We start from the raw sequence: 18,542 nt of genomic DNA on the forward strand, positions 1-18,542 counted from the left end.
TCGGTCGTTCGATCCGCTCGCTGCCTGGTTCGTTGGTCGGCGGGTTGCTGGTAGCGATCTCCCTCTTTCCGCCGCGAGCGATCCGCGCTGTCCCGCATTTGAATTCGGTATCGGTTTATTCGCCGTTCAGTCATACAACCAGACAGCCAGCTAGTCAGTCAGTCAGTCAGTCAGTCGGCCGGTTCGTCGCTCAGTTCGTGTCTGTGTTCGAGCGGGTGGGTTCCACGAGTCCGCGATCATGACGATAACCGAGTTGAGCGTCCGTGGACCTGGTCCCCTGCTCGCGACCCACCCGCACTTGATCAATGCAACCGCTGGTGCCGTCACCGCGTCCGAAGCCGAAAGCGCGGGACAGCGGGAGAAAGGACTCGAGGATCTCAGAATCAGGATCCAGTCGCTCAAAAACGACAACCCGCTGAGCAAGTTCCGCGAGGACGATTTGTTCCTGCTCTGCTTCCTTCGCTCGAGACGTTTCGACGTTGATCGAGCGTTCAAGTGCTATCAGAAATACTACAGAGTGAGGAGTTCGCATCCAGCGATACTGTATCCTCAAGGCGTCGGACCTCTGGATCGTGTCAAGTTCTTCGAGCTGAACAACGTCACCCTCCAGCCGAAAAGGAACCCAATCGACGGAAGCACAATCTATATCTGGCGTAAAGGTGATTGGGTTCCGGGCACCGACTGGGATTTGGCAGAACATCTCACGCCGTCGTATTGGATGATCGAGCACGCCCTCAGAGAGCCTGCGGTTCAACAGCGCGGTGTTCAGATAATTATCGACGGCGACGGAATAACTTGGTCAATGCTGCCTTACATCAAAGTTATGGTGTTCAAGGTGAGATTGAGGAAGACGGATGTGTAGCTCGAATATGTCGCATCGGTGCTTTGACAGCGCGGGCTTTCTCGGAGAGATTCCGGTCCGCGCAGAGAATGAGAATCCGAGGAGAAAAGTCATCGCTGTCGAGGCGCGTGTCTTGTTTCGCGCGGCCTCTCATATTTCCGGATTAAATACTTAAGTTTCACAGCTCCGTTCAGATCGAGTAAAATGAGAACTCCGCTCGCGAACTTCATGAAGCTCGGGTCCGAGGGCCCTGATTACTTGAGATTCTCGGGAAGGAATCTCGTCGGAGCAGCTCTGCAGTCGTCGGCCATCGCTTCTCGGAATTGAAATAGGCTCCCATCGCTCGCGTGGTCATGACAGCAGCGGATTTTCTCCACATCTGATCCACGCGAAAAATCCATGAGAAGTTGGAGACAACTTCAGAACAAGGTTTCGGAGTTCTCGTCAATGCAGCCGTCGTCTTCGTCATAGAACAATCGTAGCTGTTCTTTCGTCATTCGGAACCCTTCGAGGCGGCGATAATGTTTGGTCGTAAGCTGACGGTCGCCTAAAACTTAACAGGGGTCGTCAAGCACAAAGCGTTTTCTGTTGAGATTGCGGCAATATTACGGTGTCGGTAATGGCCGCGACGGCATTGGGCGGAAAACTTGGACGAGCCACCGCGAGGTAAAAAGAAGCGGAGCTTCTGAAAGCCGTCATCACTCCGCGGGGCTAAAGGAGTCGGAAATATGAAGTCTCCGAAAGCCCCCGAGTTTTGTAATACCGATTACCTGAGCATTCATTTTCCGCCACGAGCTCCCGGAGTCAGATGAACCGCGGTGTGAACGGGGAGCTAGTTTATCCGCGCATATCATAGGTTCTCCGCAAGCGTTCATCTGAGACCGAGCCTCTCATCGGGAGGGAGGCGAGCGGTCACGGATTGCCGACAGGTGCGACGCTTAAGCGACGTCCGTCGTGTCACTTGTCGAGTGTTTTGTTTCCCGACTTCAATTATTCATTAGGGAAGCCGATAGATACACGTCGCTGTACAGATGCACTGTGCGCGACTTCGGCAGCCGCGACGGAATCGCTTCAAGGATCGTCCCTCGAACGATCTCAGCGAATTCTCGATTGCCTCGGCGGAAGAGAGCGCTCGCACTCCCGGTGGTGATGGTGGTGGGAACCTCCGGCAGGAGAGGAGGAGTATTCACGAGGAAAGACGGTGGGGGAGACGATAAACTGCTGCTTCGATACACACCTGTTTGATGCGCGAATCAATGATGTTAAGAGGGTGTGTCGGTGGGGGATTAAGCGGGTGGTTATTGACAGTCGTAACGGAATTATCGGTGAATTGAGGACCGGTGATTCTCGTGCTATCGAAATCCTGATTAGACCCCCCGAGGTATCGAGGATCTCCCTCGTTCTGAATAAATTTCCCATCCGAAGTCTCTCAGTCTCTCGGAAACCAAAGTCCGGGAGGCAGGCCTTACATTCGGGCCTTATTCGACTCGTTCGATCCCTAGCTCCAGGACGGGTCTGGCACGTTCATCGAGAGCTGACGAAAATATTTCACCGTCGCGTCGACGAAAGTCTTTTTCCTGCTTTTGGGGTAGAAACCGTGCTCGGCGAGACCAGATTCATGGGGTATCGGAGCTCCACGGCAGCTCTCTTCGGAAGGTCTGATGCTTCCAGGGCAGATATAAGGTGCTCTTGTGTCCAGGTCCAGAGTATTTGCGATGAGCCCGTCCATCGGGTTTGGCCAAGCTTGTCTCGATAGTCTTCGCTTCTCTTGGAGCCCAGCTCCCGATATCCTTCAAGACTGTGACTGTGCTTCCATGTGATTGCCTCCCTCTGTTAACTATCCCCAAGTGAAACCCACTGAGCGACAAATTCCGTCGTGCTACATATGTTGGCTTTGAACTGTTACCAACCGGTTAACGACACCCGATAATCCCGAATTATTATTTCCGAATAAGGATCGTCGAGGACGCCGAGGGGAAATTAGGCCTCGAGGATGCAGGCTCCCATCATTTTAGACTAGCACAGATGTTGGGTTCCGGGCTCTCATCAGCAGCGAAACTTTCGATCATCAGTTATCGGCTCATGGAACTTCTCTCAATCCTATTTTTTACGAGTGTATTGTTGCGAGCTCCGGCATATGTACTCACGCGGGGGGAGATTCGATTTCGAGCGTGAATCTAGCTCGAAACCCCCTCCCAGCTTGACATTGCGACGGAATTCCTGACTTCGATGAAAACGACTGCAGACGAGTGAAACCCAAAAATATTCTACCCACAGTGCGAGCGTGTGAGTGTATCGACAGTTACCGAGGGGCGCACCACTCGGAGCTTCACACCAATTTCGGGTCCTCGTGTCCGGGCACAGACTTAGTTAGCTCTCCTTCATATTGAACATCTGCATAGATGGAGAGATCGTCGAGCGGATGTACGAATGGATGGAAATTGTCATCGCCGCTCAGGTCGAACGCGCTCAGCAGCTTCTCGTTCCGGCATCCTTCCCCACGAATGCTTTCGGAGACTCTATTTCACGCGCAGCCGGATGATTAATTTTTCCCGCGATCGCGTACCCGGCGGATCGCCGACTCGCTTACTTACTCGGTCCCCGCACCTTCCGACACTCATGCACATAATTGAAGTGTCGGACTCTCGAATGGGAACCGTTAATGCTACCAAGTGAATATAATAGATTAATGAAGTGATGTATGGATTAGTCGGCGGCGCGGTTTTGATGGGCTCTCTGGCCTCACTCGTCGCCGTCGTCGTCGACGACGACATAGCCGTGCTCGGAAATGGGGACGGTTTCCGCTCGAACCCTTGTCCTCGCGTCTTGTTCCTTTTCATTTACTCCGTCTGTATCCTGTTTTTGTTCGCTGCCCCTCCCCCTCACCTCCGGATTCGCTCATCGACGTCATCCGTCTGTCGGAGGCCGTCGAAGGAATGAGGAAAAACTCAATTGAGCACCTGTCCCACGCTCTGGAACTTTCACCGTAAATTGGCTCAAAGGCGAAGTCGTTTGACGAATGAATTGTAGCGCTATCTCACAATGGCCCTCGTTCTCTTGCAGGTGCTCGTTCACACAGTTCAGGACGCATTCCCTGCGCGTTTCAGAGCCATCCATATCGTGAATCAGCCCGGCCTGTATGATTACATCTACGCTTGCATTCGCCCTTTTCTGAAGGCGAAAATCGTGAAGCGAATCCACCTCCACGGAGGCAACATGGAATCATTGCACCAGCACATAGATCCGGAAGTCCTGCCAAGCGAATACGGGGGCAAAGCTGGCCCTTTCAGTAATGACTGGATTCGGAAACAGCTTTACGCTCGCGACGAAGAGTTTCGGCGTCACAGCCACTACGGCTTTCTGAGGGATCCCTCTGCAGCCAACGCGAAATGACGTGATTATTATTTGCTCTCGGGTTTTTGAGTAACCGTGACTCCTTCGATCGATCGCTCTCCCAATGGACATACTCGGACATGACTTGAATTCTTACGAATAGCGATCAGTCCTCCAGAAAATCTCCGACCTCGTTGACCAACCCGACGGAGAACCCCTGTCTAGATTCTAGATGAAGGAAGCGAGACGACGTGAAACGAGGAAGAAATTCACGCTCTTAGCGTCGTAACCATGTTTATACGAACTGACTAGGCCGCAGAGAAATAAATATATTCCGGGCGTCTTCTGAGCAAATCTATCTATATTGGCCTGCTCCTTGATGATGTTGGTGTTGTTGCTACAGTGTGGTGGCTGGTAACGATGAGATCCGGTCAAATACCCGCTGGCTGACTCGGATGTGGGAAAAGGCTCAGAGCCGGCTCGCTTCATCGGTCGAGTGTTCGTAAGAAGCTCTCCAATAAATATAGTGAGCGTATCCGCGCTTATCCGGATGAAGGATGGATTTGCGAATATTTACCCACTTCTCCCACCGAAAGCGATCAACAAGCTCCATGTGGCTGTACGATCGCTCAGTGATTCATCGAGGAACCCATTCCCTCTCGTAAGCGAGGCCACATGTGGAGGTGTCATCCAACTTTTGGAAAGCAAATGGGTTGAATACCTGATAATCAGAAGAAAATCCCGACTGTGACGGGTGAGCTTACCTTCCAGAAGGATTATTGTCGCCCGTGGACGAATTCCGGGAGACGTTGGAGTTTCCAACATGCATTCGGAGCTCAGGATTAGTTGCAGCAAAACGTGACCGGACGTTGGATTTCTTCTCGAATAGTATGTTATATGTTCGGGGCATAAAGAGAACAATGAGACAAACAAGAGACGCCAGAGAAGTGCAGATACACATGGAAATCACCTGCAACATGACAATCACGACAGAGTTTACTAAGGCTGGATTCAATTTTATGCGACTGCGGGAGAAGAGAGACGACGTAGTCGACGGCCGTGTGTAGTAATACCTTGCCTGCGAGACTCGCTAGGCGACTCCAACGACATACTGTACACACAAGAGGAGAGTAAGGAGATATACCGACTAGCTGACTGCACCATATTGCGTTGTCATCTGCAACCGCAGTCTAAACATCGACCGGTCTGACACCGAGCTTTCCGATATCAGATTGCCGCGAGATATTGCTTTCCTCCTGATTTCGATCTCTGATGGACGAAGACGACGCCTCTGTGAACTCAACGACGAACAAGTGGACGGGATGCGATCCCATCGGTCTGTTTTCCCTTCACCTCTCGTCGCTGTCCTCGTTTTATACTGAGCGAAACCTCTCGGGACCAATCCAGAGCTTCCGGAGGGGCGCTAAAGCAGTTCGACTAACAAGACTTTCGATGCATCAAGTGAGCGTGTACTCCTCCGTAACACGAGCTTCTAAATGCACCGAAGAGCGGACTCTCTTCAATTCGAGCGCTCATTTACTAGGATTGGAAACTGCTGCGTCTGCTCTCGCGGAAACTAGCGTTCAGTTCCACGTCCTCGAATTCTGCGGACGCGGAGACGGAAGCGGTGGCCTCATGCGGAGCAAATAGTCCGAGATCGGGAATTCATCCGATTCGTGGAACAATATCGGACGGAGAATAATAATAATGATGATGATGATTTTCTCATAACAATAAATATAATGATATTTTCTTCAGATGATAAATAATGTGGGTAAAGTATTATCCCTCGCCGTATAATATCCTCATCATGACAATCATTATCCTCACCACACTTGTGATCGAGATGTAAGCATGCTCCCATTTGAGAGATCTGGATCTCTTGACTTATAGTTTGAACTTTAGCTCCTCGCAGACCCGAAACTCACCTTATGCTTGCTGCCGAAGTATATTGCAACGAATGCGATCCAAATGACAATAGTGGTATAGACAGTGAAGCCTATTAGTTTAGCTTCACTGAAGTTCCCTGGAATGTTCCGCGTTTGGAATGCGAAGTACGTACAGACACCGAGAAGTCCGCAGGGATAAGCCAGCGGAAACAGAAGTCCTTGTGTGGTGGTGTTGCACATGATGATAACCCTGCTGACGTCCGGGTACACTAACACGGCGTCTGGAGCTTCCATAGTGAGAAAAATGAAACAGCAGGTACCCTCGATGGCAATCGTGATGCCGATGCCGATCAGCTGGTGCTTCAACGAGGTGAAATGCGATCCTGACTCTTTCTCCATCTTCATTTTGTGAGATCGTCGGAAACAATCCGAAATGCGCTTGTTCTTTATGGCTAGCGCACTGTATATGATGGAAAAGCTCATCCCTGGTATAAGTCTGGCCGCCATGCAACGTTCGCAGGTTGGGTAGGCCAAGAGGACAAACGTTGTCACATGCGAAAAGAGCATGCCGAGCATGATGATGTAGGACAGCTCTCGGGTCGACGACTTGACGATCGGCGTGTTGTGGTTAGTCAAGAAGACAACCATGACGAGCGCGGTGAGAACAATTCCTCCAACGGCGATCGAGGTAGCCACTATCGATTCAGAGTCATCCCAATGCAGATGTTCGATCGGGATCTGCTCGCAATCTGTAATGCGAAGCTACGGCTCAGTTTCGGACGGGAAATGCTGCTGTAAACGAAACTATTCAAAGTCTCCCGGGCTTGGAGGTGGATATTAATCAATTACTAGGACCGAGGAGCTCCGTCGAGCTCATTCGATCCCTTGGAGCTCTCTAGAGCTCTCGGTCGTAAGTGAATGAATAAACCAAGATTGTAACTCTGTGTCCATTTCAATTAGTCTCGCGAGTGGCCAGCGGTGAAAGGGTTGTCGTTCCTAAGGCGACAGAGGAAGGCGCTCTTTCGGCTTCTTCCCCTCGCCCGCGGGTCTGTGGAGCTCTTACTCGAGCTCGGACCCCTCATTCCTTTCCTGCCTTTCGCTACAACCACTGACACTCCAACCACTGCTGCTCTTCCCCCTTTCTTGCCCTCCCTCCTCCCCTAGAGTCAGCGATCGTAAACGTGTTGGCCAAGGAGCGAGACTGCAGCTGCACCGAACGCTTTATAGATGTAACGTGACACAGGTGTTGGAATGAGCGATCCGAGATATGGTTCGATTGCCGAACGTGCCTTCGGCTCACGTGAAAACTTGGAAAAACTTTCAGCTTCTCCCAGTCAGCACTCCCTTTCCCCGAGGTTTCTATTCGTTCATTTCCTCACGATCCCTGCGTCATTTACGTTTCTGACCCTATCGGCTCGGGTCGGAGCCGCCATTACACCCGTGACCGCTCCTGCTTGGAGCCTGAGCTCGAGTTCAGATGGCTATGGTCAAGTATTTCTCGGATGCCGAATCGTATGGGAGCAACGTTTTCCTCGGTCCGGATAATTGAGGCACGGACAGCGATACAGTGCGGGAATTGAGATTCCGATGAGCATTTAGTTTGATATGACTCACCCGTAAGGTTATCATTGGGAAAGAATCCCAATTCACATGCTTTGCAAGTGAATTCATCTACTAGAATCTCGTTCTTCTTGCATTCTGTGCACGTCCAACAACATTTGAGCGTTTCTGAGTGAACGTTCTGTAATGGAAGAGAACCCAATTAGATTGCGGTATTTTCACCCCATGGAATCAGTTAGCAATACGCGCGTAATCCCTGCAGCGAATCGTCGTTGCTTCGTTTCTGCGAGTCGCCATTGTCGTTGGTTTTCCGCAGATTTCGCTACCCAACCCCGCGGACTCTCCCATCGGTCTATGCTTGCCTGAGGGCTGACTGATCGGGCTGAACCTTCTGGCTGAGTAGGACCTGGAGTGATTCATCCCAGATTGATCGGAAGGTCTCTGGGTCTCAACGCAAGGTCCAGCGATCCCGGGAGATAAACGCGACCGGAGTTGAGTCGTCGGTCCGCGTCTGAATTCTTGTCATTCACAGGACCGAACGGTTTAACAGCTGTGAGCTTTTCGAGAGGGCCGAATCCCAACAAGGCGATGGGCAGGATCGCTTCCGCCGGCTCGTCGTGCCGATCAAAGAAGCAACGGACGATAATTCCCCTCGTCGGAACGTCATTGCCGCCGAAATGGGATCATGCGCTCATGTGCTGTTCTCCTTCGAGATAATCCAGAGCCATGCGATGAGCGACCGTTCCGTGCTTGCGCAGCGAGGCCGCCTGATCACTTGGAGGGCTCGAGATATCGGTTATTAATTTCGCGAAAACATTCGCGCCTTGTGTACACATACACATCGACAATCTGGGTTCAAAGCAGAACCATCGGGTCGAACCTATTTATATGTAATGTATGTACATCGATTGACTGGACCTCGAGAAGATGAAATAACCTCTCGAAGGGAGGGAGTACCGGAGTCGAGGGCTCAGGAAGTCCGAAGCGTACCTTATACGACAAGTGGGCAAGGATTTCTCATGAAAATCTCGCCCGCAGAAAAGAGAGAGACGATATAAACTGGGGAGACGGCGAGAGAAGGGAGGAGCGTGGGGGTTCCAGTGGAGTTTCGTTCAAAATGTTAATTCGGCATTCTATCAAAAACCACCACCACGACGCTCGACCGTCCCTTCGTCCAACAACGCGTACAGGAGCCGAACGAGGTGGAGAGCGGAAGTTCGAAGTATTCTTCTGTTTCCGCTTGAAGATTCCTCCCCAGGTTCCGATGGAAAAGTTTTGCCAGCCGGAGGAGCTTTAGACGTACCCTCCGAGGAGCGGTCGCCCGAGCTCGCGGGGGGCCAGAAGGGGGCGGGCAGGGCAGTGGAGGGCGAATAGTGAGCGGCGCCATCCTCTTTGGATTCAGTACCGATCGAGAGCGCACTCTAGTATCGTCTTCATTCACCTTGACCTCCTCATTCAGCGACGCTCAAAAACATACTTTCGATCTAGCGACGTGAATCGATCGGCTTCTCGACAGCGACTCGCACAGAAGAGAAGGCCAGGCGAGAAGTCGGATTCCCGTCGCGAAACAGGCGACAGATCCGGGATCCGCAATGTCGGCGCGGCACCGGGACCATGGCTCTAGCTGCCCATCGGCCATTTCGAGATCGTACTTCAACACTACGAATAGTTTCGTTCGAGACATCGTCGAAAACTGATCCTCTCCTCTGGGCTAATGAACATTGAGGTGGAGACATTGACACGCAGCGAGTTTTCGCAAGCTGGAAACGCAAATGCAACTCAAATCCTATTTATCTGCCTAGCAGGACTGGAAATTCGAGATTCTAGAAGAGGCTCGGTGGAGTTGGTCATTGCTGGACGGAGGTGGCGACGGGGAGAAGGTAAGCCGCGGACGAAAGGGTGACTCCGCAAAGAGACTGCCAAGGAATTTCGGCAAAAAAAAACTCTCGTCCGCCAGCCGTAGTGGCAGTGCCGCTCTCAATTTTGGACAAATTCCTTTTCCTCCCTTCCTCGGAATCGCTGCCGCCGCCGCCGCTAGTATATATTGGATGTCGGCCCCGTCGTCTTCCCCGTAGCAACGGAAGCTCAGACATCGTCGGCTGCAGCCTCTGACTGAGACTGCGATGCGGGACCCTGAATGTGAAAGAGTGTACGTATGGAGGGACGAGGATAGGTCTAGGATTATTTTTTTCCGGAGAAACTGGCATCCCACGCGTCAAAAGGAACAAAGGGCTTCCTCTCTCTCGCTCAGTCCTCTTTCGGGGTTCGGCCATCAAGGGTCAAGGGGCAAGCGTTCGTCCGGCAACATGAAAAATGCACACGGCATTCGCTGCTTTCTCGGACAAACGTCCCCTGAGAATATTCCATCTTTGTGATTTCTCAAAGATTTGCGCGGACAGGAAGATGTAAAAGATCCGAGGCGCACCGGGAGGATGCGGCGGGACTCCACAGCGAAACGATGCGCCTTATCTAGTCAGCCGTCGAGCGAGCGAGCGCAAGCTACAAAATAATCGGACAGCGAGATTAGAAGCCCACATGGATTAAAAGCGATAAGCTCGGCAATGAGTTACGATCGGGATAGGCGAGCAGTCGGAACGAGCTCTCTGTGACGACTCTACATAATAGTCACCAGCAGATAACGTCTCAGTGCATCGCAGAAGGGGAACAGCAGCAGCACGGCCAAGGTTGGAAGGGTCGTCCTGGACGCGGCAGCGGGACGGTCCAGTGAAGGATAACGAGGCCGCTCGCTCGCTCGGTCGGTCCGTTGGCCGGACAGAGAAAATTCACTTACTTGTTCCCACAAAGGAAGTCGAGGAAGCCAAACAAAGAAATGAGACGGACAGCAACGAGCAAAAGAGATAAGAATTGGATCCATGATACTGAGTGAGCGAGAGACTATTCTAATATTCAGCTCTTATTCACTCAATAATGAGATATTCGGACGGACCCGCGCCGACACTGCGGGCGATTTCGGAGCACTGGATCGGTCACTTTCGTGAATTAGTAAGGGAGTGATGACGGGGGACTCAACTGCTTTCCGATTGAGATGCAGTGGGCGCTCGCCCCCAGGGAGAGTCGATTTCCAAATAATATAACCACCGCAATCCGAGACGTCTGGGACGCTAAGTGTGAATGAGCCGACTGCAGTGTCCGGCTGCTTGGCACTGACACGGAAAGCTCCGCTCGGTGATACGGAGCGCCGCGTGATTAGAGACTAGGTACCCCCATATCTCGCACAGTCGTTGGCATCTTGGCCAACCGAATATTCAATGAGCGTTTGTCTCGCGACGCAGCCATAAATGGCATCTCGTCTCAGTTCAAGATGTGGACGATGGCGACGGAGCACACCGCGAACTGCACCGATCTTTCACACACAGTCGGTAGGGAGTTCAGTCTGAGGAATCTCGGCAGCGGAATGAAGCTTGTAGGTCAGACTCCTCCGTGCTGGGTGCAAGGAGCTCGGACTCGGACCTCGGCGCAACCGCGACAGAGCCGTCCGATTCCCGAACAAGGAACACGATTAGTCGCTTTCTTCCCGAACGAAACCACTCAGCCTGATTCTTACGGCCTCGACATCACATGAGCGGTACACGTCCTGTAATCCGACGAGAGAAAGAAGCACGCGGCTGGCTCGAGGTCGCACGGGCAGCCAGCCTCGCTAGCGGAGCCGGATAAAAATGATCGGATTCCGGCAGTCGAGGTTGGTGGCAGGTTCAGCTCTCCGCGGCCGAGAAGATCGAGAACTCATTTCTCTGACAACAAAGAGCAGCTAGCTGAAAGTATACAACCATCTCGAGCGGCGCGGACTCGCTCTGATATTGCTCTGACTCCATATGGCTGCGAAGAAGGTGAAATTTTCTTCCCTCACGAACGACAACGATCAATCGGTCGTACGAGGAAACGTAAAACCAGCTGCCTCGGGCCCGGCTGCAGCTGTAACAAACAGGAGGAAAGGGGAAGAGCTCCGGTGAACTCGTTGTCCGCTTTTTCTGAACCCTTGCCTGACCAGTTCCTGTCAAGGAGAAGGGAGCAGTGGGCTGTCTGGGTCGTTATTAGAGAACGTACGAAGAACGAATGAAGAAGCGAGCTAGCGGAGGAAGGAAAAAGCCTGCCTGTTCACTCTAACACCATGTGCAAACCCCATCAGTCCCTTACCCCGCACTCTTGACCGAGCTGTTTTTGCGCCCGAGCGTCACGTTCACCGCTCACTCCTTCGCACGCCAGTGTCTCTTCTCGACTCCAAGAGGGGTACGCCTCAAAGCCGAGTTGTCGGTCGTCGTCGGTCTGTCCGTGTTTTTCCCCCTGGCAACACATTCGCTCTTCCCTTCTTACAGCGCTTCATCTTCCTTCTCCTATTTTTTCCTTGCCGAGCTCTGCGGCTTAATTAAACAGTGCCACAAAACCACCGAGGGTTAGCGACCACAGTTTACCCACTTCTCATGGAGACGGAGCAAACTGATTAACTTTCGATGGATCGGGAGCGCGGAAAAATCATCGATCTGTGAGAAGGACAGCATTCACAAACTATTATTGTGGATCGCCTATCTAACCGAAGACGAACGAGAAGATGTGAGCTAATCATCCTCCCTGTTTCTTTTCGCGGCTGGATTATTGAAATCCGTCGTAGCAATAATAATAATAATGACAATAATTCAATTAATAGCTCGTAGTAATAATAATAATTTAGTTAATAGCGAGCTTGAGCTCGCTATCCTCGAGAAAAGCTCGGTGAAAAGGGAAACACGATAATCTTCGGTCTCCTGGCCCAATCAGGACGACAATCATCTCCGAGACGGAGGAGTACCCCCTGAATTCAGGTTCACCCGGAAATAGCGGGAATTTAAAAGTATCACGGCACCGAGCTCGGCGTCGTCGATGTTCTGCTCGGAGCAGAAAACTCGTCCTCGAGTACCTATTCCGAGCAACCCCCCCCCTCTCCGCAAGCACACGAGCGGCATCGACTTTCCATGGTGTCATACGCACGCTCGAGACTTTAATTGTAGGAATTCCGGGGAGGAAGGCTCCGGCGAGCTGGAAACTTCCTTCCGTCCCCCGTTCTAGCAGCGACTGTACTCTTGAGTGATGAACATCGACTCTGAGCTCTGACGAACTTACCTTCACCTGGCCTTTTGGACATGGCATACTGCAGATTGAAACGGGTGTCTGGTCTCTGGAGAGATTCCAGTTATAGTTCCATTGGATGTTCCCGGAGAGATTGAGTTCTCCGTCATTCCATGCTCCAACTTGAACGTAGTCGTATTTATCTCCGTTCTTTTGGAAATTCATGATGTCGTAGCTGGAATAAAGAAGTTGGTATTCGTGATTCGGGTTTCGGCCGCGACCCCGCACTCATATCCGAGAGAGCCCCGTGCGTCGATGCGTCGCGCGTCGTCTGAATGCGAGGTCCGAATGGTATAGTCCTCCCATCCCGCGTTTCGGCGAGGCTCATCATGCAGAAACCCAGTTGTACATACACCGGGTCGTCTACTCTAAAGGAGTGAAATGAAAGCTCCTATTGCGAATTTGGCCTCGCGCGAAAACGGAGATTCCACAAAGAGTTCTCGGAAGAAAAGTCTTCGTAACAAAACTTTCGCAAGAGCCCTGATAATACTCGCTTCTCCGGTCAGTAAGTCGGCATTCTGCATAGAGCTTCTTGCAGGCCAGCGAGCCGTATTCAGGCAGCGTAGCTCGGTCCCGGAGGAGACTTCTTATCTGCGTCCTGGCAACACGGCAGGGAGTCCATATGGGCTGCGTTATTAGCGGCATTTATCATTCGGGGCATAGGAAACGACGGGGCGAGGGAGAAGCCGCTCGGTTTGCCGTCCGTCTACGCCTAAAGCAGTAAGTACGGCTGGCGACGACGGGTGGCCGATGTGTGGCGGGAGGAATGCGGGCGAAGCGGTAGACGAGCGACGCATCGGGTCACGTGGGGGGGGGGACGCGACTGTGGACGAGAGAGGATGAGTCCGCCATGGTGTTCAGAAATTGATATCGAGCGCGCAACCGACGGATAGACGCGGCAAACGAGCACCCGCGGCTGTCGTATCGGTCAAACATCGGAACAGAAACCGAGTCCGCTAGCTTGGTGGTTGTCCGACGGCTAGTCGGTTATCGGCTGCGTATATCGCGGCGATCAAGTTCCGATAACCGAACGCTCGGTGATGAAACAGAGCGGACAAACACAGGCCGAGTCGGCAAACAGCAAGCCAAATCAAGATGTCTTGTTTGTCGAGCAGCGTATGACGTTGCTTTCAGAAGGCAAGAGGGACCATCATGGGAAGGGGGCAACCGAGCGCTGGCCCGAGGAGCTGGTGACAGTGCCGAGGAGCTCGACCACTTGTCTGCTTCCGTGGTCGCACGGATGCCCGTGCACTAGATAGAGAGCAACTCCTCACCGTGAGCTCAACATTTCCTTCGCCTCCTCGGTCTTGACCATTTCTCCCTGTTTTTGGCTTTCCGGAGCATTTTCGCGCATTTTCATCCCGTTGTCGAATGGGAATTCCCCTCGGCTCCCTCTCCCAGCCCAACGGATCCTCAATATTACAGCCGTCAAGAGTTTCCCGATCCGCATCGCTCATCTTTTCCATTCGTGTCGAATCTCCGTCAATACGTTTTCTCTGTGGTTGATTTCTCTCCGTTATAATCGACCCCTATGATTCCTCTTCCGCCTCCCCTCGTCCAGCTTACTCCTGTCTCCTGCTCCATTGAGGCTTCGGGTGATTCATTCGGGATCTCACGCGCGAACCACGAGCAGATCGTCCCGGCCGTGATACGTCACGTTTTTCATTACAAAAGTTCCCGGTAGGGAAGCCATCGAGCAAACAAAGGTGAAGATCTGTCGGTTATGCAAGTCCGCTCGCTAAGCTCCTCATGACAGCGGGTTCTCTTCCGTCGACTCATCTGAATTCTCTTGTTCTCGAACTCGACCCGAACCCGAGCTCGCCCGCTCGTCTCATCCGTCTGCCCGCTGGATCTTAGCGCTCAGGCGTTTCAAGTCTTTCGCCCCGACAAACTTTGATGAATCGATCGGCTCGTAGATCTCTTTGGCCGGCGCACCACCGAGTTGAATGGACGAGTGGAAGAGCGAGTCACTCAGCGAATTCCCTGAGTCGACCTTTGTATGTACGCGGAAGTTCGAGGGGGCTATTAAAAGAGTTTTCATTACTTCTACCAGATCAAACGTGAGCAAACTCCGGGAATATTTACGGCTCGAGTCGGAGCAACTTTTCAGTTTGCCACGACTCCCGAGCCGCGGCTCCGGCTCGCTGCCGCCGCTGTTGTTAATAGTTCAAGACGATTAGGATCCCTGAATATTAGATCAACTCGGCAAAGAATACCGGAATCACTAAAATCATAGATGATGATAATTGCACCGCCGATGAGGAGAGGCGGCACTTTTCTGTTCTCTCGAGACGTGCTACCCGGAAGCCACGCTCTCGGTTCGTCGGGGACGCCGTACTCGGGCGTTTCCATCGCGGTGGCGGTTTTTCTCTTGTTTGTCGCACCGGAACCACCGAACGCACTTTGACCCTCACCACGGGGATGGATCCATCCCCGTTCCTTGATCCGAAGCGAATTATTCCATCAGGAGATGGGAAGATGTTACTGAGCGTTAGCCTCGCCACAAAACTCATCTTCCCCACGCTTCCATCGCAATAACTCCACAGATATTGCTCAAGACCTCACAGGCATTCCACAGAGTACCGGAGACAGAAAGTTCGGGGGATCCTGGAAAATTCGGCGAGTGAGCGGACAGCTGCACTTTTTATGGACGAGACTTAGCCAGTGGATCTTAGAAAAATTTCCCGGGCCGCGGGAAAAAATCCCAGTGAACATGGATACCCCGCTCAGCAGCCAGCTAATTGATTTCTGAACGGAGAGTCACAGTGCTTAGAGCTCCTCGCGGGACCTGAGCGAATCCCGCCTCCTCCGAGATCACGTACGACGGATCTGCATTCTCGGCATCGAAGACCCTCGATGCCGAGGATTCGGTATTGGGGCTCATTCGAGTCTGCCCAGATGATCGTTCGGCTCAAATACTCTTCCTGCACTCGTCATCACGAGTCCCCGGAATTTCAAACCTCCTCTCCCAGCGGACGACCGAGGTCCCAGATGCAGCCGCAAAGTTTGCTGCCAGCCACAAAACAAACCTTAACTCGGAAAACACTATCTAGGATCGGCAACGAAGAACGCGAGAGGGCCCACCGATCCACCGACAGACGTGCCAAGCGTGAAGAATGGAAAAGAGAGAGAGCACGGGAAGAAAAATTGGCAGATGGAGACAAGTGAACTCGCCTCGGGAGACTCCTGCAAGCTGCGCAGAGGAACCGGAGCCGCAAGTCGAGAAGTGAGCTCCGATGCGCCGCACTTGCGGAGACGACGTATTTGGTTGACGTGTCGCTGAAAGCGCGAGGGAGTCTGATATTGCTTCGCTATGTATCGACTGGCGCGGTGCGGAGCTTGCACGTTTTCATCCATCCGTCCGTTCATCCGCCGCCCTCCCCTTCTCGCGTAAGTCCGTGCGTTTGTCCCAGTCTTCATTTGAATGGCTGTCGCTCCGGCTGCCCCGGTCGCGTTCCCCTGAGCCGGCAAACCATCTCGCTAGCCAGCAAGTCGGTCTGTGTATTAGTGTGGAGCTCTTGCGAAGGTTATATCTAGAAGCAAGCGTCAGGCAGCCGCTTCGGAATTAGCTGGTTTTGATTACAAGAGCCGTCCGACCGCCCCGTCACCTAGTTGGATTGCAGCCCGGCTGTCGACTGCTGTTCCGGTGCGCGAGCTATATCCGGAATTGAGGATCCTTACCGAACGCCAAGCAGCTCTGGAGCTCGGCGTGAAATTACTCGACGACGGACGGTGCTAGCGGTGGGGGGCTGCGACTCTACTTGCTGGCTTTGCCGCTCGCCTGCTCGTGAACCCGTCCTCCGTTAGTTAGCTCATCCGTTCGTTCATTTGTCCCTCGGTCCGTCCGTCCGTCCATCATTGGGTCGGCCCTCCGGTCGGTCGCCGGGCGGACTGTTCTCGCAGTCGGTACGGGCTCGGCCGGCGGGCCGCGAGCCTAACGAAGGAACAACTGACTCACTAAGTTGCTTGCTCTCTCGCGGTGCGACTCCGAACATGCATGGGTGGGTAGTCGAACAACCTCTGCGCTTTGATCCCTGACCGAGAGAGGAACAGAACGAATTGACTAAGCGGCCAACCCACTGAGCGAACGAGCGAGTGAACCAGCCCGCCCGCCTGCCTGCCCGCCAGAGACTCAACGACGACGACGACGACAGAAGTAATATCAGCTTCCGAACGGAGGGAAACCGGACGAGCGGATCGTTCAGTCGCCGGGTACGTTGAGATCGGGGAAACGATCGCGAGAGAACGGAGAGAGGGCCGAGAAGGGATCGCGAAGAGTACAGAGGCATCCAGGGGGAAAGAGAGGGGGCTAAATATCCGTTCCCACTTTAGTTTCAGTCAGTAGTAGCCGAAACAGCCATGCTCGGGCATCGAGCTAGCTTGAACTGGGGTGGCGACCCCACAGTGTTCAGCTGCTTGATGCCGGCCAGATTATCTCTTATTCCTCTCCTGCACCTCTTTGACCGAGGAATCGAGTACCGCGCAGGATCTTAACGGTCTCCGGCTCGCGGCTCCCGAATCATGTCTTGAAGCCTCGTCGCATCGATCTATTCAGTGAATCAACCCAAAAGCCTCCCCGATCCTCGGTTTCCCCCGGAATAATTCTGGACAGCGTCTGACGGAGACTTCAGCTGGTCGTTTCGTGAAAACCGCTCGTGGAAATTCTCGTCTCGGAAAGGAGCGAGTTCGTGCCTCATCCTCGGGAGCCGTCAGTAGACAGGGCTCCCTGCTCCATCCAGAAAACACCCAACGGAGAACGTTCACAAGGAAAATCCGCAGTTGCAAATGTGTCTCGATAGCAAGATCGGTGAATCGATGGGTACGGGACTCTGCATCGAGTAGCGAGTGAGGCCTGCGGAAAAATGTCTTTTGGGACCGTATCTTCGCGCTAGAAAAATTTCTGCCATTCTGTCGATGGAGTTCGGTTGAGCGGACAGACTGCCAACCTCGTGAGCCAGAGGCAATAGAGCACGATGATTGTGTCGTCTCAACGACCTACCGACCGACTAAGCGACCACACGCCTTGTTCGATCCGTGCCGCTCCCCATACAGTAAACAACGTAGCGGCTTGTTGGTTAAGCAATGAGGAACTCTGTTGTCGCAATAGCGCTCGATATCACCACGCTGTAACCCGAATCCGTTTGCGTTCCGCTACATCTGGGACCGTTCGACCGTTCCTCTCGAGATTCGCTCGAAGACACGGCCGCTGAGCCCATCGGGACCGCCATAAGGAGCGAGTCCTCGCACTTACTGATGCTTCCGGCTCAGAGATCGCGGCCCGGGCTCAGCTCGAGGAAGCTTGAGCCCCATATTCATCATTGATGACAGTCACAGAGGATCCGATCCCCTCTAGAAAATTCTCAACGATGGGAACAGACCTATTTAATGCCCTGCGTCTGTACCGAAAACAACGGGCTCAAGAGGCAGAACGACAGAATTGTAAACAAGCTTCCCTCTGATGTCTCTCGCCCCCGTTCCTCACCCGGGGAAAAGCAGAGGGGACGGGGTGGAGCGTGCCATTGACTCGAGGATTTCCGAAGAGTGAGCTTCATCCTATTCCGGCTCGATGCACTTATTTTTTTTCCAAGCGTTAAGGAAAAACGTCCGAGGGATCGTCGACTGGCTCTAAGCGATCATGGAATCGATTCATGAATCAGTTTCTGATAGTAGTATATCCCCTTGCGAGACGAGGGAGGATGTGGGTAAGCGAGCGAAAAGCGGCAGACTCCGGTCTCCTGACACAGGAGAGAAAACGCACATTTTTGTCCACCCGCAAGGAGCAATGCCTCGCTTGATCC

At 52.9% G+C, this 18,542-nt stretch overlaps 2 protein-coding genes across 2 annotated transcripts in view; one reads left to right on the top strand and one right to left on the bottom strand.

The window, feature by feature from the left end:
• The first annotated feature begins 238 nt into the window (after positions 1-238).
• On the top strand, positions 239-4,234 carry LOC100902473 (alpha-tocopherol transfer protein-like). The gene is made up of 2 exons (XM_003748446.1): positions 239-835; positions 3,905-4,234. The coding sequence occupies exons 1-2, from the start codon at positions 239-241 to the stop codon at positions 4,232-4,234; spliced, it is 927 nt and encodes a 308-aa protein (XP_003748494.1).
• Positions 4,235-4,934: 700 nt separating this feature from the next.
• LOC100902614 (metabotropic glutamate receptor 1-like) overlaps positions 4,935-18,542 on the bottom strand; it is a 37,137-nt gene continuing 23,529 nt past the window's right edge. Inside the window, exons 9-12 of the mRNA XM_029112890.1 lie at positions 12,739-12,919; positions 7,678-7,804; positions 6,103-6,812; positions 4,935-5,144 (exon numbers count right to left, since the gene is read on the bottom strand). Of these exons, the coding sequence (XP_028968723.1) occupies positions 4,935-5,144; positions 6,103-6,812; positions 7,678-7,804; positions 12,739-12,919 (1,228 nt within the window). The remainder of the gene's footprint in view (positions 5,145-6,102; positions 6,813-7,677; positions 7,805-12,738; positions 12,920-18,542) is intronic.

The sequence above is a fragment of the Galendromus occidentalis genome, unplaced genomic scaffold (assembly GCF_000255335.2).
Source record: "Galendromus occidentalis unplaced genomic scaffold, Mocc_1.1 scf7180000077532, whole genome shotgun sequence".
Lineage (NCBI taxonomy): Eukaryota > Metazoa > Arthropoda > Arachnida > Mesostigmata > Phytoseiidae > Galendromus > Galendromus occidentalis.